Here is a 22,263-nt window from a genome sequence, read left to right on the forward strand (position 1 = left end):
ATTTTTTTGACAAAATGGGTAAACAAAGCACTATTGGAAAATACGGTGTTTCTAATATCATCCTTTCTGAAAGGTAGGGAGTGAGGTGTGGGAGGATAATGTTAGGTACTTAATGGGTTGCTTTGAAATCCTCTGGAATTGGCCTTCCTGCAGAAGGTAAGGGCTTTATGGGAATAGGATAGACCACTCTCTGGAATAAGGCAGGCCACTTCCTTTTCAGGGATTTCTGGCTTTTTTCTCTTAGGTTAGAAAAAAATTTTTAGAAACTGTTGGAAAATTAAGTTTTAGATTTGTGCTGCCCTTAAAGTGGATAATTTGTTATATCCTGTTCTGTAAAGTAAGAGTAGTTGTGTTACCAGAAAGGAGTCCCGATCCAGACCCAAAGAGAGGGTTCTTGGATCTCATGCAAGAAGGAATTCGAGGTGAGTCCATAGAGAAAGAATTTGGGGTGAGTCCATAGAGTAAAGTGAAAGCAAGTTTATTAAGAAAACAAAGGAATAAAAGAATGGCTGCTCCATAGGCAGAGCAGTCCTGAGGATGGGCAGTTCCCGGAACTGAGGGTTCCTCCCCTTTTTAGACCATATAGGGTAACTTCCTGACGTTGCCATGGCATTTGTAAACTGCTATGGTGCTGGTATGTGGTACCATGTGGTACCATGGTGTAGCAGTGAGGATGACCAGAGGTCACTCTCGTTGCTGTCTTGGTTTTGGTGGGTTTTGGCTGGCTTCTTTATGCAACCTGTTTGATCAGCAAGGTCTTTATGACCTGTATCTTGTGCCGACTTCTCATGTCATCCTGTGACTAAAAATACCTTCACTTACTGGGAATGCAGCCCAGCAGGTCTCAGCCTTATTTTACCTAGCCCCTGTTCAAGATGGAGTTGCTCTGGTTCAACTGCCTCTCTGGCAGTTGTTTGAACAGTAAAATAATCAGAAGACAGTGGTGTTTAAAGCACATTTAAAATGTAAGCTCAGGCTGGGCATGGTAGCCTCATGCCTGTAATCCCAACACTTTGGAAGGCCGAGGTGGGTGGATCACGAGGTCAAGAGATCAAGACCATCCTGGCTTAACAGTGAAACCCTGTCTCTACTAAAAATACAAAAAACTAGAGGGGCATGGTGGCATGCACCTGTAGTCCCAGCTACTCAGGACGCTGAGGCAGGAGAATCACTTGAACCTGGGAGGTGGATGTTGTAGTGAGCCTAGATTGCATTACTGTACTCCAGCCTGGGTGAGACGCCATCTCAAAAAAAAAAAAAAAAAAAAGTAAGCTCACAGGGTTGGTGATCAGTTTCTGCCCCTAGATCCCTCTCTTGGTTTCATTCAGAAGAACTAAGATGAGGCCAGCTATGTGTGACTGTCAGTGGGGAGGGCTGGCATCCTGTCCTTCCCTGGAGTGGCATATCCATCCCACTGAATTCATTATGAAGCAGTAGTACTGGGATAAGGAGCAGTGTTAAATCTATGGACAGCACCTATGGTTGCATGTGTATGTAGGTCAGGTGTGTTTTAATTACTCACCAACTAGCTCAGGACTTTGTTTTGCTAATGAAGGGTCACAGACACACACAGAGACATGCACATAGACACAGATATAAGAGACAGTGACAGTTAGTTTTGGCAGTGTTTCTTGTTTATTTTTAGTGATTTCAATTAATAACACATACCTAGCAGTCAGAAACATACATCAGGAGTCTCAAATGTTTTGTGTATGCTCTTTAAAAAATTCGCAATTCAAGAGGCGTAATTTTTCTTTGAGCATTAGCTGATTTTGAACCATAAAGTCCTCATAGCAGATGTTTAGAATTCGTGTTCTCAAAAAAGCCTTGTGCTGGTATTGTTTTATCAACTTGTGCACTGTGGCTTTTACAGAAAATAATTAGCCAGTTTTAGTAACCTTTTAGGACTTAGGACCCACAGTCCCCCAGATGGTGAAAAAATGCAGCAAAGCCTTGGTATCACATGGCTAGCCTGTGTGGGGCAGGAGTGCTCGAGGCCAATGCAGGCGGTACAAGAGCCTGCGCCGATTTATACCCAGTAAGCACTATGACTATTGCAGTGTTTACACCTCTATTTTTGGATTCTAAGATTTAATATCAACAATCTTCACTTTTGGACTCACTGCTACATTTCCAATTTTGGAGAGAGTGCGATACAGCCGTCTCTGTGTGAAATATCGTTTCCCTGTGATGGTTTTGTGTGAGGATAACAGTTAATTAATTTAACATTGCTATCACCATTTCAGCCGGTAAAAAGTTGCCTCCTAATTTGAACAAAGTTTAATCTTGAAATAGGAGCCGAATAGGAGTGGAGGGTTCGTGGTCAGAATTTGTGGGCAGTAAGGTAGAGAGAGGCAGGGATGAGTTTAGATTATAGAGGGCTTGACAAACTAAGCAGAGGAGGCTAGGCTTAATCTGCAGATGGCAAGCAGGGAGTTGGAAGGCTTTTTGAGCAGGAGGTGAAATGAAACTATATTCTTTACTTTTCTTTCTCCAGCCCTTGTGAAGAAAGTCTGTGGTCCTTTAAGGCAGATTAGGCTGGCAGATATAACCCAGGATGGCCTATGGCAGAGTGCTGTTGTTTTAGGTTTGTCACATGGTTGCAAAGGAAGAGGAAACTAAGAATATGCAAAGAACTCACCATCTTCTATTTTTTTCTCCACGCTCATCAAAGAAAAGAATCACCCATGGTTTCAGTATTTAAATTCAGTCACTACCCACATTTTGGCCAATTGGCTCCTAGTCTATTTTTTTTTTAATATGACTTTTTTCCCTTAAAAAATTTAGGTATACTTAACATGCAATAATATTTGAAGAACAGATCTTTGGCAATGAACATTCAATGAATTTAACAATTATATGTGCTTCTATAAATTGCCACCCAAGTAAGATCTAGAACGTTGCCATCACCCCAGAAAATTCCCTTTTGCCTCTTTCCTGTTTTTCCTTGTTAATCCTTTTTTCCTATCTTACTACATAAACAGTTTTGGATTCTGTTTTTTATTTCATTAGCATTATTATGTAAACATACTTTCCTGTAATTAAGTAATCTTTTAAAAGCACAATTCTAATGGCTCCTAACAGTCCATTATGTGGATATACAACTGTTTACTTAACCGGTTTTCTAATTTGGGATATTTAAGCAGTTTCTAAATTTCCAGTCCTAAAAGTAATACCACCATGAGCACCAAAGAGACATTTTGAAGTAATAAATCTTTGACTTGTTGACAAATTGTATATAGCAATTAAAGAAGATGACCAACAGGTTAAAACAAAATAGTGAACTTCTGGAAAGAATGGGGAAGGTGGGAGGAGAATTCTCTTTTGGAGATAAATGGAGTTCAGTGAGGATGAAAAATGGATGAAACTGGTTTTGACCGGCCTGAATTTGAGATGTTAGTGAGATGTCAAAGCTGCTCTAGGTATAACTGGAAATAAAGAAATTAAGGATATCCATGTGCCCTGGACACAGAGGTCATAGTAGAAAAGGTGGTAGGGAACTGAGTATTGAAAGGAGAGCAAAATGCCAAGGGCTGGGACTTGTTCTACCTTACATTCTAGGGCTGACCTTTATTTTTATTTCTGGGGAAGTTACGTACTTTTTCATTGGATGAAAACATGACTTGGAGTTGTTCATTTGAATTTTGCATTCAGTATTCCCAGATCCTGAACATGTTTTATTTTTCTATTTTATTTCATACTAAGACCTACTAATGTAGTTGGTGTTAATTCTGAGAAAGAAAATTCTTGTGAAAATCTTTCAATTTACTTTATTTTGGCTAAGATTAGGGCACCTGCCTTTTTTTTTTTTTTTTTTTTCTGTTTTACTGGACTCTTTCTGACTAAAAAGAGTCTGATACATTTTTTTTGCATGAGCAAATTAAATTACTTGAATTAGCAGAAGTTACTGGAGAATGGAAGAAGTAATTTAATAGGAAATAATCACTAACATTTGAATAAATAGGGTCTATTGAACCCATGCATTTATTTACTTTTATTCCCTAAAAACTCCCCACAATTACTGAAAAGAAGTAAAACCCACAAGAACAAAGCAAAATGCAGAGTTCTCAACATTAACGTTAATTTTGGAAGCCAGAAAGCAAAGGAACAGTGGTTACTACCTTGGTTGATCAGAGAAAGCTGAACCCGAAGCAACAGCAAGGAAAGTCAAGACATAGCCAAGTCATGTGCACAACTCCAAGGAGCTTCAGAAAGATAACCTCTCAAAGTAAAGGTGCATGGGGGCGAAACAGGAGATTTATTGGAAAGTCTGTATAAGAAGTAGCTAGAATTCCTCATCTCCTATTCTCCTAAAATCAGGTAGCCATGTAACTGCTCCTCTCAAATCCCAGCAGAAGACCGAAGGTTTACTCTTGGAGAGGCTAAACTAGAGGAAATCTGGACTTTGGGACATTCTGTACAGCCGAGGCCAACAGTGTGCACCTTTCGGAAAGTAGGGCACTGTGTTGAGTTGGGGCTAAATCTGCTCAGTTCCCAGATACCTTATGCCCTGCTGCCAGGAGATTAGATGATTCTTCTCTGGGGAATCAGGCAAGCCCAAGAGAAAATACCTAAAGACACAACTTAAAAGGGGGTTCTGGAGGGAGGGGCATGAACAGGTGATGGTGGTAAGGAATTAGCACAGCCAGTCTCCCTATAGGCAAGCTCACTACCATATTGTACCTTCAGAGCCCCTGTTTTAATTATGACTGTGGACTGGCAACGTGACTCTCTCCTGTAATCCCAGCGATACGGAGGCCGAGGCAGGCGGATTGCCTGCGCTTGGGAATTTGAGGTTAGCCTGAGCAACTTGGTGAAACCCCACCTCTACTAAAAATATGAAAATTGGCTGGGTGTGGTTGCACGTGCCTGTAGTCCCAGCTACTTGAGGGACTGAGGTGGGAGGATCACTTGTGTCCAGGAGGTTGAGGCTGCAGTGAGCCGTAATCACTCACCACTGCACTCCAGCCTGGGTGACAGAGTGCGACCCTGTCTCAAAACAAAACAAAACTGTATGTGGCCCAGTGGTTAATAGCACAGACTTTTGCTGGGCACAGTGGCTCACGCCTGTAATCCCAGCTCTTAGGGAGGTAGAGGTGGAAGGATAGCTTGAGCCCAGGAGTTCGAGACCTGCCTGGGGAATATAGCAAGACCTTGTTCTCCAGAAAAAGAACTGGGGGGAAAAAAAAAAAGACCAAAAAAAAAAAATTCTAAGTTTGAGTCCTTTCTTCTGACATTAATACTTAATTAAAACTTAATTTGTTTGGCCTAATTTAGAACTTTATGTGAATGGACTTAAACAGCATATATGTGTTTGGGGGGTTTGGTTATGACTACTTATCCTTTATACTGTTCGATGAACATTTAGGTTGTTTCCAGTTTATAGCTATTATAAATTCTGCTTCTGTTAACTTGATTATACTAGTTTGGCATTAATGATCACTACATAGAGGGGGCCAGCTCAAATGTCTTTCTTTTCCTCTTGAATCTTTCTTTTTTCCCTCCCCTTCCCCCAGTCTCTTCTCTTTTCCTGTCTTTGTGGCATGTCTGTCATCTGATGAACATGGCACGGTCAAGGAGGTGGAAACCAAAGACAAAATCCTTTCCTTCACTCAGTTTTTCCCTTTTATCCCCTTCTAATGAAATGCTGACTATCATGCCTGTATTTACATTTGATCTGTTTTCAAATTCTATTGTTTCTCTATTCTTGATCTCTCAGGGACAGATTGCTTTCTTCCATATCGTTGGCAGTGCTCCAATTTTCTAGAAGCTCCATGTCTAAGGGGGTACCAAATTATTTGCAGAAATAATCAGTGTATGTTAAATCTAGTTATACCAATTCATCATAACAATAATTAGCTAAATACTCCTACTGCTTCTAACAGCAGTAAGCCGCGATAAGAAAAACAGAATTTGGTTTTTGGTCTGTGTAAATCTGTATAGTGTGTATACCCAGTAGAGTAAAAAATAAATACTTGATACAGGAAATATAAATAAAAATGATCCCAGCACTTTGGGAGGCTGAGACGGGTGGATCATGAGGTCGGGAGTTTGAGACCATCCTGGCTAACATGGTGAAACCCCATCTCTACTAAAAATACAAAAATCAGCTGGGCGTGGTAGCACATGCCTGTAGTGCCAGCTACTCAGGAGACTGAAGCAGGAGAGTCGCTTGAACCCTGGAGGCGGAAGTTGCAGTGAGCCAAGATCGCGCCATTGTACTCCAGCCTGGGCGACAGAACAAGACTCTGTCTCAAAAGGAAAAAAAAAAAGATGCTTTCCTTGTGTGTTATGAAAATAGTACATGGCCAAGACTTCTATTACTTTAATATTGTCATTTGAATATTGACTGTATTAAAAATTCTGATTGGGCATTATACGTTTGTAAGCTTTGTCTTTGATATTCCCTTTCTTCAATTGCCAGTTAAACTTTTGATCATCTTAATATGTTCTTTCTGCCTCTTTTCAGGAATCAGGTTTAATAGAGTAGTTGTTATGTCCTGGAAAGCCCTGCTAATACAGATTTAAGTATGACATTAAATGTATAACAATAATTACTAACTTTTTCTAAAGTATATTTGAATAATTATTTCTAAATGTTTAACAAAAGTTATTACTTATTTCTAAAGTAATTACTCACTTTAGAAATCTCCTTTTAAATCCTCTTTCAGATTTTTAGATGTTGTAAAACAAACCTCACAGCTGTCACAAGTGCATGTTTCTTAGTCACATGTAAACAGTGCACTCTGTCATTGATTCAGTGAACGTCTTCTCAAAAGTATAGAGCTTTGTCCACAAATGCAATTTTATGATAAAGATATGGGCAGGCTTCCTGGAGTGACTTGATCACACCTACATGTTACAGTATTTCAGATGGTTCTTATCATGCGACTGAGATCTACATTTGTGATAAACAAGGATATTGAGGAGATTGTTTTGACTTAAGGAATCATATTGAACTCAAATGAACATGTTTGGAATAATAATGTCTGGAAATTATAATTATATTGATAATATTACATAGCAAATACAGTTAAAAATTTAATATGCTAGGCAATAAAAGTAGACCTGCAGTGGATGGCCTATTCTAGGAAATTGTCAAACAGACTTACATTTAAATTTATGCTCCTTAGAATTAGGTATTAAGGACATGCCTTTATACTATAAGAACAGGTTTGAGTGGTTTCTTAAAATTCAGATAACTTTTAAATAGCTGTGTTAATTCATATAGATGGCAAGGTTTTAAAAAAGACATTATACCTAGTCTGAAGTAGAAACTACAATAGATTTATTGTGGTAATTAAGATATATAGTTTGGCTTTAGAAACAAATTATTTGATTGAACAAACTGCCAGTGAATTAAATTAAATTAAATTAGAAAGCTTACACATTTTGCCATTTGTTTCCTAATCAAAGCATCAGCTTAAAAGATGTTTGTCGGCTCTAATTTTAAGTCCCTCAAGCATCAGTACAAATGCTTTGGCATTTTTCTATGTTTATTTATCAATAATTATCTGTAATTAATTTAAAGGAGCTGAGGTTCAGATTTGAAAGGTTCTTTATCATTGAGACCATTAACAACTTTTAAATTTGGTGTTAGCAAAAGTAACTTGACATTATATATGTGTTGTTTATTATTTATTATTTATTATTTATTATTTTTTTTGAGACGGAGTTTCGCTCTTGTTACCCAGGCTGGAGTGCAATGGCGTGATCTCGGCTCACTGCAACCTCCGCCTCCTGGGTTCAGTCAGTTCTCCTGCCTCAACCTCCTGAGTAGCTGGGATTACAGGCGCGTGCCACCATGCCCAGCTAATGTTTTGTATTTTTAGTAGAGACGGGGTTTCACCATGTTGACCAGGATGGTCTTGATCTCTTGACCATGTGATCCACCTGCCTCAGCCTCCCAAAGTGCTGGGATTACAGGCTTGAGCCACCGCACCTGGCCCCTTATTATTTTTATGTTAGAAAATTTGGTTAGAATTTTAGTTCTTATTCTTATGGTTGAATATTTATTTATTTATTTATTTAGAGACAGGGTCTGGCTCTGTCACCCTGCTAGAGTGCCGTGGTGCAATCCTGGCTCACTGGAACCTCTGCCTTCTGGGTTCAAGCAATTCTTGTGCCTCAGCCTCCTGAATAGTTGGAATTACAGGCATGCACCATCACATTCAGTTATTTTTTATATTTTTAGTAGAGACGGGTTTTCTCCATTGTGGCCAGTCTGGTCTCCAACTCCTGGCCTCAAGTGATCCTCCCACCTTGGCCACCCAAAGTGCTGGGATGACAGGCATGAGTCACTGTGCCTGGCTTTAGGATTGAATATTTAATATAAATTCTAGTATGTTTGAAAACAGTCTTAGGTGTTTAAATGTCTGATTTGGAGATTTAAAGTAGAATCTGATTATGTCTTGCTTATATTTATATTGTTGTTTCAAATTTATTTTTTAAAAAAAATGACATTCATGGTAAATATTGATGGTTTACCTATTTTATTTCAAGGTTCAGTTTTACCATATGTACTTAGATTCATCTTCTGTGGTAACACAAAATATTATGAAAATAATACACGATGATCTAAGTGTCAACATTGTATTTCCTGGGCCCTCCTTCTGATTGCAAATGATTAAATCATTTTGGTTTCTTTTCAATACATGATGAATTATTGAATGAATGAATACATAAACTGGATGAGAAAACTCAGGAATATCATTGAAATTGTTACTTGCATGAGATCTTAGAGCTTTAAATTTGCTGGAATGCTCTCTATTTAGCATCATTTATATAGTCTTTTTGGTTAGAAAATTTACCTTTTAGATGTAATCTCAAGAAAATTCATTTTATAGCCCTTAATAACATTCTTTTTGTATTTGTAGTTGATATGCTTGCAATACTGTATAATTGTATGAACTTACAGTTTCACAGATGAAAGGGGGAAAACATCTTTGAGGTCAACTAGTTCAAGAAAGATGATACTCAGCCATTTAGAAAATATATTCTAAATCACAAAGATGATTTAAATTAACTTGTTACACTGTGGTTCAAGTGGTCCCCTGATCACATTACATGCCCAATATACCAGAGCCTCAAATCTTAACAAATATATGACTAAAGGAAATTCAAAGTATTAATGAATTTAAAAAAAACTTACGATATTGTCCTTATCTTCTGTGTGTGTGTGTGGTTTTTTTTTTTTTTTGTATTAATATTGGCAAATGGCTGGGTGCGGTGGCTCATCCCTGTAATTCCAGCACTTCGGGAGGTTGAGGCGAGCGGATAATGAGGTTAGGAGTTCGAGACCAGCCTGACCAACGTGGTAAAATCCCATCTCTACTAAAAATAACAAAAATTAGCTGGGCAGGGTGATAGGCACCTGTAATCCCAGCTACTCGGGAGACTGAGGCAGGAGAATCTTTTGAATCTGGGAGGCGGAGGTCTAGTGAGCCGAGATTGCGCCATTGCATTCTAGCCTGGGCGATGGAGAAAGACTTCATCTCAAAAAAAAAAAAGAATACCTTGGCACATAGTAGGCACTCAAAAATTTTGGCCAGGCACTGTGGCTCATGCCTATAATCCCAGTACTTTGGTAGGCTGAGGTGGGCGGACCACTGAGGTCAGGAGTTTGAGACCAGCCTGATCCACATGGAGAAACCCTGTCTCTAAAAATACAAAAAAATTAGCTGGGCGTGATGGTGCATGCCTGTAATTTCAGCTACTCGGGAGACTGAGGCAGGAGAATCGCTTGAACCTGGGAGGTGGAGGTTGCTGTGAGCGGAGATTGCACCATTGCACTCCAGATCAGATTTAGCAAATAAAAATACAAGGTATCTAATTAAATTTGAATTTCAGATAAATAGTGAATAATTTTTTTTTTTTTTAGTATGTGACAAATATTTCGTGGGACAGACTTAGACTAAAAAATTATTTGTTGCTTATCTGAAAGTCAGATTTCATCAGTGTCCTGAATTCTATTTGACACCCCTAGTTATTTTCATTTATTGTATGTTCGGTGCCAGACATTTCGAGATGAATAAGGAGTCCTTGAGTGCTTGAAAATCTAACTGGGGGAGACAAAAAGAAGGGATGCGAGGAAGAGATCACGGGAAAGGAAACGATGCAGTAATCAAGACGTTTGCTGTTGGAGGTCTGAACCAGCAGTGAGGATGAAGAGGTTGTTACAGTTCTTTGTTGATGCTGAGTGAAGTCATCCTTTGAGTGGCACTGGCCGGCAAAAAAAAACTCGGAAGGAGATGATGAAAAAGGAGAGATGAGAAAATGAGAGTAGTAAAAATGGTAAAAAGAATTGGGAGTAGAAAAGATCAGAGGAAAAAGAGAAATAAAGAATTCAGGTCCATCATGGGCCTCATGGGCCTCAGGGGTTGGGGTGGAAGTGGTGTACAAGAAGGAACCCTGGAACTCTCCCTGGGAACTCTCTCTGCATGTCATGGTAATTTGTTACCTTGAAAATCTTGCAAGCTCTTTGCACCGCAGTTTCCTTATTTCTAAGATGAAGGGGCTGGATGAGATAGTTTCTAACATGATCTGATTCTGAAAGCTTGTTAGTGGAGGTTTTCTATCTTTGAGGAGGGTTTGTCCAGGTTTTGACATCCTTTCCTCCCATCCCTTCAGCCTTGCTTTGTTCTTAGAGCCACTTAGCGGAGGCCAGGCCATTGCCTTCAAGCCTCCTTTTTTTTTTTTTTTTTTTAGTGAGATGGGGGTCTTGCTGTATCACCAGGGCTGGTCTTTTTTTTTTTTTTTTTTTTTTTTTTTGAGATGGAGTTTTGCTCTTGTTACCCAGGCTAGAGTGCAATGGCGCGATCTTGGCTCACTGCATCCTCCGCCTCCTGGGTTCAGGCAATTCTCCTGCCTCAGCCTCTTGAGTAGCTGGGATTACAGGCACGCGCCACAATGCCCAGCTAATTTTTTGTATTTTTAGTAGAGACAGGGTTTCACCATGTTGACCAGGATGGTCTTGATCTCTTGACCTTGTGATCCACCCACCTCAGCCTCCCAAAGTGCTGAGATTACAGGCATGAGCCACCTAGCCTGGCCGAGTGGTTCTTAATGTATCTACAAATATCCCAGGATCCTCAAGGTGAAAAAATGTTTTACAATAATTTGAAGACATTATTTGCCTTATTCACTGCTCTGATACTTGTCCTGATGCGGCAAGAGCAATGGTGGATTTAACTGTTAGTACCTTAGCACAAATGAAGGCAGCAGCAAAGTGAACTAGTAAATCTTATGTGGAAGAATATCACACATTTTAGTTTTAAAAGTGTCAGTTTCACTTAAGAATTCCTTGATAAAACTATATAAGGTATTACTTTGATTAAATATTAACTATTAAGTAAAAGTCTTTTTAATATTCTACGTGGCCAAAAGTACTTCTTCTGTACACTGAAGTGCAATGTTTGTCTCACAAAAGGCACTTACATGATTATTTGAGGTATGGGTGGAACTACCTGCTATTTTTATTGAACACTGTTTTTACTTGAAGGAGCAACTGGGAAACAAATTGTGGTAATTCATATTTGGGTCTTTGCTAGAAATTTTACCAGAAATAAAATTTGAGTTTTCAAGCAAAAGTTAAAAATTTTAAAAGATTTGTGTCTGTTTCTATGAGGCAGAAATCTTTTTTAAAAAATACTTTAAGTTCTGGGGTACATGTGCAGAATGTGCAGGTTTGTTACATAGGTATACATGTGCCATGGTGGTTTGCTGCACCCATCACCCTGTCAACTACATTCAGTATTTTTCCTAATGCTATCCCTTCTGCTAGCCCCCTAACCACTGACAGGCCCTGGTGTGTGATGTTCCTGTACCAGTGTCTGTGTGTTCTCATTGTTCAAGTTCTACTTATGAGTGAGAACATGCAGTGTTTGGTTTTCTTAGTTTCGCTCGTTACCCAGGCTGGAGTGCAATGGTGCTATCTCGGCTCACCACAACCTACGCCTCCTGGGTTCAGGTGATTCTCCTGCCTCAGCCTCCCGAGTAGCTGGGATTACAGGCATGTGCCACCATGCCCAGCTAATACCAGGGCTGGTCTTAAACTCCTGGCCTCGAGTGATCCTCTTGCCTCAGTCTCCCAGGCATGAACCACTGGTCCCAGACCCTTCAAGCCTTTAGTTTGATCCTAACATCCAATGTGTATTCTAGTATCTTTGGAACAAAAAGGGATTGGACTACCTCAGAGGCATTTATTTCTTAAACTTTGTTTTTCTTTGCACTGATAACAGTGTAGTTTAAAATATTTGAAAAATAAATTTATCTAATATACTTAAAATTTTCCTTTTGTCCATTTTTGGTTGCCTGTTTTTGAATGAATAAAATAGGAGGCATAGGGCTAGAACCTCATATATGTATTTTAATATAATAGGGGCCATTTGTGACTTTGGAAATACCTGAATGCATTTTAATCTAGCCACATAGGCTCTTCACAAAACTGCTGTGTGGTGAGGAGTGATGTTGGTGGTTACTTGTGCCTGTGATACATTTGCATAAGCATGCAACTGCCATTACCTATTTAATCATCCATTTAACTGTAGGCTATAAATTAAAAGTGACTGCCAGTGATAAAGGAAGATTTAATAGAAGCAAATTTACTATTTAGGACTGTGGTTTTTAACCATTTTTAAATCTTAGAAGTCTTGAAAATCTGATGAAGGCAACTGGCGTTTTCCCAAATTGGACTAACACACAAACTGTGGCAGATAAATCAGGGGATTTAGAGATACGCCTCCCCTTTCCTCACCCACACCCTGCTGCAAGCCCATCCATGGATGACCTGATTTTAAATTCATGATTTTGGAGCTCAGCTGTACAGTTGAACTGGTCCATTCATTTAATCTTAAATCATTCATTCATGAGCCAGGCTCTCTGGTATTGTGGGAGGCTGTGATTTTTTTTTTCTTTTTTTTTTCTCTGATAAGCCTTTTGGCACTCCTGGATGCTGTGATTCTTAACTCTCCCTTGACAGCAGTAGTCTTAAGTAAACAAATACAAGCCTCATTTTCATCTTGCAATGGAAGGTGTAACTCACATAGTGTATGTTTTTAACCTACGCTCTTTGTAGTTTTAGGACCGTGTTTAACATTCCACAGTCCTCTTGCTTTAATACAGCTTTTTTTTTTTTTTTGAGATGGAGTTTAGCTCTTGTTACCCAGGCTGGAGTGCAATGGCGCGATCTCGGCTCACCGCAACCTCCGCCTCCTGGGTTCAAGCAATTCTCCTGTCTCAGCCTCCTGAGTAGCTGGGATTACAGGCACACACCACCATGCCCAGCTAATTTTTTGTATTTTTAGTAGAGACGGGGTTTCACCTTGTTGACCACAATAGTCTCGATCTCTCGACCTCGTGATCCACCCGCCTCGGCCTCCCAAAGTGCTGGGATTACAGGCTGGAGCCACCGTGCCCGGCCACAGCTTTTTTTTTTTTTTGAGACGGAGTTTCGCTCTTGTTACCCAGGCTGGAGTGCAATGGTGCGATCTCGGCTCACCGCAACCTCCGCCTCCTGGGTTCAGGCAATTCTCCTGCCTCAGCCTCCTGAGTAGCTGGGATTACAGGCACGCACCACCACGCCCAGCTAGTTTTTTGTATTTTTTAGTAGAGACGGGGTTTCACCATGTTGACCAGGATGGTCTCGATCTCTGGACCTCGTGATCCACCCGCCTCGGCCTCCCAAAGTGCTGGGATTACAGGCTTGAGCCACCGCGCCCGGCCCGGCCACAGCTTTTAATTTCAATTTAAAAGCTTTTAATTTCAATTTAAAATGTAATGTTAACACTTAATTCTTATCCTTATAATCACACAATTTTCAATTGCCTTTCCACCTAGATCTTTATTTATAAACTTTTTTTTTGGTGCTCCCATGTAGCCATCATCTTTAATGCTGCACAGTATTCCAGTGAGTTGATACACCTCTCTGATGCTGGACATAAGGCTATTTCCAGTTTTACATTTTTTGGAGAGGTTGCAAGTAACAGCTTTAAGTAGCTTTTTCACTCTTGTCTTCAATTAGTTTCTCAGGACAAATTCTTAAGGATGGGAGTAATGGTTCATTTATAACATTTTTAGTAAGTACTTAGTATGTTCCAGGCTGGGTCAGAGGTTTGGCCATTTCCATGACACTTGCTATGCTTTGCCATTCTTTCTCATTGTGGTAGATAACTACTTAACCAATTCAGTCAGCATTGAATTGTTGAACCCAGCAGACATATGCTTCCTCATTCCTCATCTGGTGAATGTTTAGAAGTAAACTAAATAAAGCATAACAGGGCTGGGTGCGGTGGCTCACACCTGTAATCCCAGCACTTTGGGAGAGCGAGGCAGGTGGATCATGTGGTCAGGAGTTCAAGGGCAGCCTGGCCAAGATGGCAAAACCTCATCTCTACTAAAAATACACAGATTTGCTAGGCGTGGTGGCAGGTGCCTGTAATCCCAGCTACTCGAGAGGTTGAGGCAGAGAATTGCTTGAACCTGGGAGGTGGAGGTTGCAGTGAGCCAAGATCGCGCCACTGCACTCCAGCCTGGGTGACAGAGTGAGACTCCATCTCAAGAAATGACAATGTGTAGCTAAATGAGATATACATGCTTGTAGAACTACCTGCCTTTTGGATCATTTACCCAACTTGACCTTCTTTTGCTGTGAGAGAGGAAGTTTTGACCAAGTCAGAAGATTAGAACACTGTAGAGGTATAAACATCCTTAGAAATAAGTTAAATTTATTCAAGTCGCCTGGAAAAATTTGAAATTTGTTTAAAGCAAAACCACAATACACAGCTTTATTAATATATCCAATTTTTTGTGGATATTTATTAAATGCTCAGTATATGCTTGGAAGACAAATGTGTTGTATGTTCTTGATTAACTATTAATTAGCAGGGAGAGACAAATGCGTAAACAGATAGTTGCTGCAGTGTGCAGTGGACACTGTAAGAGAGTTTATATGTCCAAGAATACAAAGAAAGAGGAGTTTCCGTTTCTTTACTCAGGTTTTTTACTATAGAGAAGCCCCATTTTTTCCCCTTTCATGGTTTACTTTCATGTCTTGCGAGAGGAAAAACACGTGTTACAGAATGCAGTACATATAAATGACTTAGTTGGGATGAAGACTCAGTTTTTGAAATACATGTATAGTTTAATGAAGATTCAAAGTTGAGTAATTAAAGAACCTTTGCCCTGTCAATTACCTTATGGCTGGCTGGTTGAAGGGAACCTTATGGCTGGCTGGTTGAAGGGAAATCACAGGTTGATACTTACCTGAAAAGTCACTTATTTCTTCATAAAAATAATTTCTAGTAATCACTGGGACAAAAACAAAATAATAGAAACGTGGGTACTGTCATTAGCCATAACAAAAGCATATTGTAATATGATCATTTTTTTCTATCATCTAAGCTAACAAATAAGTTGGTCTACCTTCTCTTCTAGAAAGAATACTGAGGATCCTGACAGCCTGGGTCCAGTTTTGGTACTAATTGTAACTAGAGCTTAACACCCATGCTTCTATTTCCTCAATGGTAAATTAGAGATCATAGTAGTATACACTGCATAGGACTGCCAAGTCCAATGGATGCTGCTCTGTGCTCATCTTAGCCAACCTCTGGACAGCATTTGCTGCTCTTGACTTCTTCCTTAAAACACTATTCTTTCTTAGCTTCTGAGATCCTAAACCCTAGTTCTTTTCTATTATCCTCTGCTGCTTTTCATTTGCTCTTCTTGGCTCTTCTTCTTCTACCTAATTTCTAAATATTGAGTGCCCAGGGACCCTTTCTCTTCTTTTTGTTTACTCCTTTCAAAGGTGCTCTCATTGGTCCCATGGCTTTAAGTATTATCTATATGCTGCTGAGTCTTACATGTCTCTGGTTCTGACCTGTCCAGCTCAGAGGTCCAACTTCTAATTGCCTCCTAGACATTGCTCCTTTAATATACCTCTAACTAGATCCCTGGATCTCTCTGCTAAAAGAAGCAAGCAAAGAAAGAAACTTTTCCTTTTCCCAGTAATCTCTGTATTCATTTAATGGCCTCAGATCTATGTCTTGTCCTTGATTCTTTCTTTCACATCGTATATCCAAGCCAGCAGCAAAGCACTACCTTTTTGAATCAGTCTATTTCTGTCTGTCTTCCCTACCATCCTTGCCAAGCCAGCATCATTCCCTGTCACATTCACAGCCTTCTATCTTGTCCTCTTCCTGCCTCTTCTATACATAGCTGTTAGAGTGACTTTTTTTAAGCAAAAATCAGATCATGCCACTTCTCTGTTTTAAGATTTACTAATGGCCTCCCATTGCAGTAAAATAAAATTGAATCTCCTTCCCATAGCTTACACATCTGAGCTGTTTCTGTAGCTAGGAAATGGGGATAATTGTGACTTTAACTAGAATATAAGTTCCATGAGGGCATGGATTTTTCTCTGCTTTGTTCACTACTGTTTTCCAAGTGCCTAGAACAGTGTGTGCACATAATAGGCACTTAATAAGTATTTATTGGATGAATAAACACATTCAGATTATATGGGGACCCTAAAGCCTTTCTTCTTTTCTTTCAGAGCAGCATTTTATAGCTCAGTATTTTCTGCATTACATAGGAAGGCCAGCAAAGGCCTCTGATGCAGTATCTCTTCCTTTTTCCCTCTCACTTTTTATGCATGTTCCCCTGCCCCTCCCTGTCTTATTCTTCAGATCTGAGGATACGTTTGGGTCATTAGGAGAAAGATGAATGGGTGAGTGGGGCGAGAAACAAGCTGAAAAGGAACCCTGAGACTAGTACCAACAACATTTAAAACAAACATTTTACTATGCAAATCTTCTAATAGGCCATGTGTGGTGGCTCACACTTGTAATCCCAGCACTTTGGGAGGCTAAAGTGGGCAGGTCACTTGATGTCAGGAGTTCGAGACTAGCCTGATCAACATGGTGAAACCTTGTTTCTGCTTAAAGATAAAAAATTAGCCAAATGTGATGGCATGCGCCTGTAATCCCAGCTAATCGGGAGGCTGAGGCAAGAGAATCAGTTGAACCTGGGAGGCGGAGGTGGCTGTGAGCTGAGATTGCATCACTGCACTTCAGCCAGGGTGACAGAGTGAGACTGTCTCAAAAAAAAAAAAAACCGAAAATCTTGTAACATATACAGAAGTAATAGACAGTATAATGAATTCTCATCTCTTCATCACCCAGTTTCAACAGTTACCTACTCATGGCAATGTTTTGAACAGCCATCGTTTAATTTGGGTCTTGCCTATGGTTAAGGAATACCTAGTTTATGAAGGTTTATATCACAGATATATTTATTCTAAGGATCATTAGTATTTTGTAAACCAAGTTATTGAGGATACATAAGGAATATTTTAAAGGTCATTACAAAAGCCTAACATTTCTTTTTCTTTTTCTTTTTTTGAGGTAGAGTCTCGCTCTGTTGTCAGGCTGGAGTGCGGTGGTGCGATCTCAGCTCACTGCAACCTCCACCTCGCAGGTACAAGCGATTCTCTTGCCTCAGTCTCCCAACAGCTGGGATTATAGGCGCCTGTCAGCACGCCCGGCTAATTTTTGTATTTTTAGTACAAACGGGGTTTCACCATGTTGGCCGGATGGCCTCGATCTCCTGACCTTGTGATCCACCCACTTTGGCCTCCCAAAGTGCTGGGATTATAGGCATGAGCCACCATGCTTAGCCTGAAATTTCATTATTATTTCAACCATAAGTTTGCAAGTAGTGGCTAAGTCTGATAAGGGAAGCACATGAACCCCATTAGCAGTTATTTATTTCTTAGTGTCAGTTGGTTAATCAGAAACATGCTTGACTGGTAAGTAACCAAGAGCAGGCTTTGATGAGAGGTATAAAATCATGGGGACCTAGGGTGGGAAGGGCCAAATAAGGATGATGAATAGTGTTCAAGAAGGTATGATGGTGCTGCTTTGCTGCTTTGCAGCTTGCCTGCAGGTGGTCCCAGCCTCAGAGTCTCTAGAAGGAGTTTTTTCTAGTTGGGGATGTTCCTTGTGCACTGTTATTTGGGTTCCCCTCGGCTCGGTTCCAAAGACCTTGTGTAAAACTGCACAGAAGGTGCTTCCCGTTAACTCTGCTGCTTGTTTATTTTTAGGTATCTTGCAATATATTCAGAACTCTCCCTCCTAGTGACAGCAATGAATTTGATCCAGAAGAAGATGAACCTACCCTTGAGGCATCGTGGCCACACTTACAGGTACTTCGAAATACCATTTGTTATAAAAGAAAACTCCATTAATTTATTAGCTGTTGAGCGTGGGAATTCCTTGAAGGCCTTTATTCACCAAGAAATCAAATTAGAGTACATTAATGGAAAATTAGAGAAAGCTTTTTATGTTTCTTACTCTTGATAATTAGGATGCCAAAAGAATAAAATAGTATCAGTGTGATGCTTTTGTGTCCCCCCACCACATTGCAGGTATAGTCAGCAGTTCTTATTCCTCTATTACAGCTTCTTTTTTTTTTTTTTTTTTTTTTTTTTTGGAGACGGAGTCTTGCTCTGTCACCCAGATTGGAGTGCAGTGGTACAGTCTCAGCTCACTGCAACCTCTCGCTCCCAGGTTCAAGTGATTCTCCCGCCTCAGCTTCCCATGTAGCTGGGATTACAGGCGCCCGTCAGCACGCCCAGCTAATTTTTTGTATTTTAATAGGATTTCACTGTTTTGCCCAGGCTGGTCTTGAACTTTCGAATTTGCGATCCGCCCACCTCTGCTTTGCATAGTGCTGGGATTACAGGTGTGAGCCACTGTGCCCGGCCTTAGAGCTTCTTTATGATATTGTCCACCAGAGCCTCAAACAAAGCACAGAATTATTTTATATTCATATTAGTTGGATGTGATTAGCTCACAGAGTATATATCTCATTTTTGGCAGTTTGTGTCCTGGGAACTTTGTATGCCTGTCATCACAATAACTACAAATGTGTTTCCTTAGTTAGAAGGACAAACCAAACTGTAATAGCTATTTTGTTCACAGTATTGTAAGGAAGAGTAACAGCTGAGAGAAAGCTTGGGTGAAGGCCAGTTCTGTTCTCTTGCACTGAGAAGGCCATGTTTTCCAATCATATTCATTGTGCCAGGATGGATCCAGGGACATCACTGCATCTGTTTCCAGCACTAGACCTGTGTGTATTATATTAACTTGTATGATATATACTGGTAGTTTTCCAGCTCCTTCCTCCTTTGTGCTGCCTTCTCTCAAGGCCAACATTTCTCAAAAGAATAGAGCAAGGAAATTTGTACATGTTGAACCCCAAAGTCACCCTTTCATTGAGTCAGAATATCCTCAGGTTGCTTGACAAATAGCAAGGAGGGAAGGGGTGGAAGAAAATGAATAATACCTTGTACATCTTCACCCCTAGGCAGAAGCTACTGCATTTTTGTAGAAATGTATTCATGGTTCAAGTTGACTTTTTGAAAAGCAAACAAACTGTGCAGCAGAGAGAGAAAGCCGAGAGATATTCTAAGAGTTTTTTCCCCCCACTTCAGAATTTTTGATGCAAATTTGCAAGTCTTTCTGCCCTACTTTGACAACTCAGAAGTTTCTGCAGGTACACACATGTGCTATTTCCTCTAGTAGGAATAGAGAGCTTTTAGGGGCTGTTTTTCTCAACTCTTACTCAGGCATGTTATGCCTATGAATTCCTGCCTTCAGTGCTAAGATTGGATAAATTAGTTAAAACACTGTAGTTGATTAACTGTCTTAGATGTTACGATTTTTTTTAAGGTTGCAGACATACTATCTGCAATCTAAGAAATTTGTAAAACTATTTGTGCTTTTCATAGATATATCCTAGATTGTGACACAATCCAAAAAAGAATTACTCTTTTGAATGGATGAATTGTCATGTCTTATTCTTAGTGTTTGGTGCCAGTTCATTGAATTCCAGTTTAGTCTGGAAGAAATTTAACAAGAAAAAGATAATCTCCTCAGCAGTCTCACATCTTGTGATGGAAAAGTCAAGGAAAGATATGTCTTCAAAGCCTCAGTGTATTGTCTTCTCTGTATTCCGGAGAAGAGACTGGACCACTCTTGCCATTTGCAAGAGCTTTTTGAATATTCTAAGTCATGATAACCGTAGACATAAATTTCCCCTAAAGTACAATAAAGTTTTACTCAATATTACAGTTAATTCTTTACATACTTAATGACTCTGTAAAATACAGGACCAAATTAATTTCTGAAACTATTCTGCCACAAAAAAAGAAAAAACCACTCTAGCTTACACTGTCATTACTGCAGGCATATTAACCATTTAGTTCATCTGAAACTCTAAAACCAAAGAAACAATGAAGAATGGTGATGAGACCTGTTCCCTTTTGGAAGTAAAGGCAGAAACGATATTACAATATGGACTGGTTTCATCTGTGTTGTCATCCTGTTTGAGGTTATAATCCTTTTGTCCTTTCTTTAGCTCAAGGGGAAATATGACCCACTAATGTTGGGTCAGGTGAAGGAAACTTTTAAAATTTGTAAATCAACTTTCATTCATAGTAAAGATTAGGTCACTAGGCACACTGTTGCCTTCCCCATCTGTTTGTTGCTTTTGGACCAAGGCACCTGAGGTGGTCTCAAGAATCCTGTGTTTACTTTGTATATTACTCACCTTTCCATTTTCAGTGTTAGGTGGCTTTAGCGCTAACGAGAGCACTTATTGAATGTAGAAGAAATCTCTTTTTCTTCTCATGATAGGTCATTCATGTCATAGTCACCTATCATGAAGTTTTAACATTTTACTTTTCAGTTGATCTGTTTTTCTGATGGAACCAAAGCAGAGTTTTAGACCTTTTCACTTTTTATTAACTTCATAATTAGCAGTGTGCTTCCTTTTCTGGAACACATTTTGCAACAAAGAAACTATAAATATCCGACAGGAGGTCAAAACGACAAAATTGAGATGTAGTTGTTGAGTGGTTGGCTGGGCTCATTGACCAGCTAATTGACTGCTCTTGCATACCTTTTCAATTTAATTTGTGGCCTACACAAAATTACTGATAGGCTGGGCGTGATGGCCCATGCCTGTTATCCTAGCACTTTGAGAGACCAAGGCCGACAGATCACTTGAGGCCAGGAGTTTGAGAGCAGCCTGGCCAACACAGTGAAACTTCATCTCTAGGAAAAATACAGAAATTAGCTAGGCATGGTGGCACATGCCTGTAATCCCAGCTACTCCGGAGGCTGAGGCTTGAGAATCGCTTGAACCTGGGGGAGGCAGTGAGCCAAGATTGCGCCACTGCACTCCAGCCTGGGTGACAGAGTGAGACCTTGTCTCCAAGAAAAAAAAAAAAAAAAAAAAGGGAAAAAGATTACTGATTATAACAAATTGTGGACCTTTTGGGATCTTTAAAAATAGAAAAAAGAATATTAAATTCACAAATTTTTAGTTTTAATATCTCAAAGGGGTCTATTCTATGTATGTGAGTCAGCCTTTTCAGTGATCTGAATTAGTATCTTGTTTATATATTATCTGAAATTAGGTGTGTCTTCAGTAGAATACAACTTTATAGGACTTTTATTTACAATTAAGGATTTGTTTTTAATGCTTTCCACTTGAGACGGAGAAACAGGAATTTTTTAAGGTCTTTTTACTAAAGTTCCTCGGAGAATTCACTTATGTAACCTTAAAAAGTAGTTTGACCTCCCCCAGCCCCCAGTCTTTCTCTTTGGAAACCTAGGGGAGATTTTTGATTTTGACGTAAAATCTTTGTCTTAAGTGCAGAGAGCAGTTATGCTTATTATTAAATAGGTCTGAAGTATTTCCACCAAAGCATTTTATACCATAACTGCTTTGAAGGGACCAGAGAAAAGAGAGAGGACTTTGCCAGTCTTGCTGGAAAGCGTTACCAGTCCACAGGTCAGCCTAGAAGATAGAAATCTCCCCTCTTTGTGGCAATCAAAAGAGGGCTAAACCCCACTTGGTGTGATCATTTGAAAAAGACTGACATTCTGTTTGTAATACTGAGAGATGACAGATGAATGTATAAGAAAAAGAACAGTTCTCTGAGGTCTTAGGACTTGGACATTATTTTGACTAGCAGAATAAACTTGGCAACGTCGGGATCGTTAGGAAAGAAATTTTTCTGAATTCAGAGAGTTTCAGGGAGAAAAACGTAGTTTTATAGGGACGTAAAATGCTAATGTGAGTCCCTAATTTAAGTCTTAGAGCCTGAAGTTACAATGTTGCTATGGGAAATATTTAAATCAGTGGTATCTGTGGACCCTTAGAGGGGCTCTGAGACCTGATTTTCCTGTATTTATGATT

The 22,263-nt window shown here is 39.7% G+C and overlaps 1 protein-coding gene across 4 annotated transcripts in view; it reads left to right on the forward strand.

Moving 5' to 3' along the window:
- The window catches only part of PPP2R5E (protein phosphatase 2 regulatory subunit B'epsilon), a 169,476-nt gene that overhangs the window by 99,902 nt on the left and 47,311 nt on the right, over positions 1 to 22,263 (forward strand). For all 4 annotated transcript variants that reach the window (XM_003924420.4, XM_074393150.1, XM_010335143.3 and 1 more), the window contains exon 4: positions 18,098 to 18,199. In XM_003924420.4, coding sequence (XP_003924469.1) covers positions 18,098 to 18,199 — 102 coding nt within the window. The remainder of the gene's footprint in view (positions 1 to 18,097; positions 18,200 to 22,263) is intronic.

Source organism: Saimiri boliviensis, chromosome 2 (genome assembly GCF_048565385.1).
Source record: "Saimiri boliviensis isolate mSaiBol1 chromosome 2, mSaiBol1.pri, whole genome shotgun sequence".
Classification (NCBI taxonomy): domain Eukaryota; kingdom Metazoa; phylum Chordata; class Mammalia; order Primates; family Cebidae; genus Saimiri; species Saimiri boliviensis.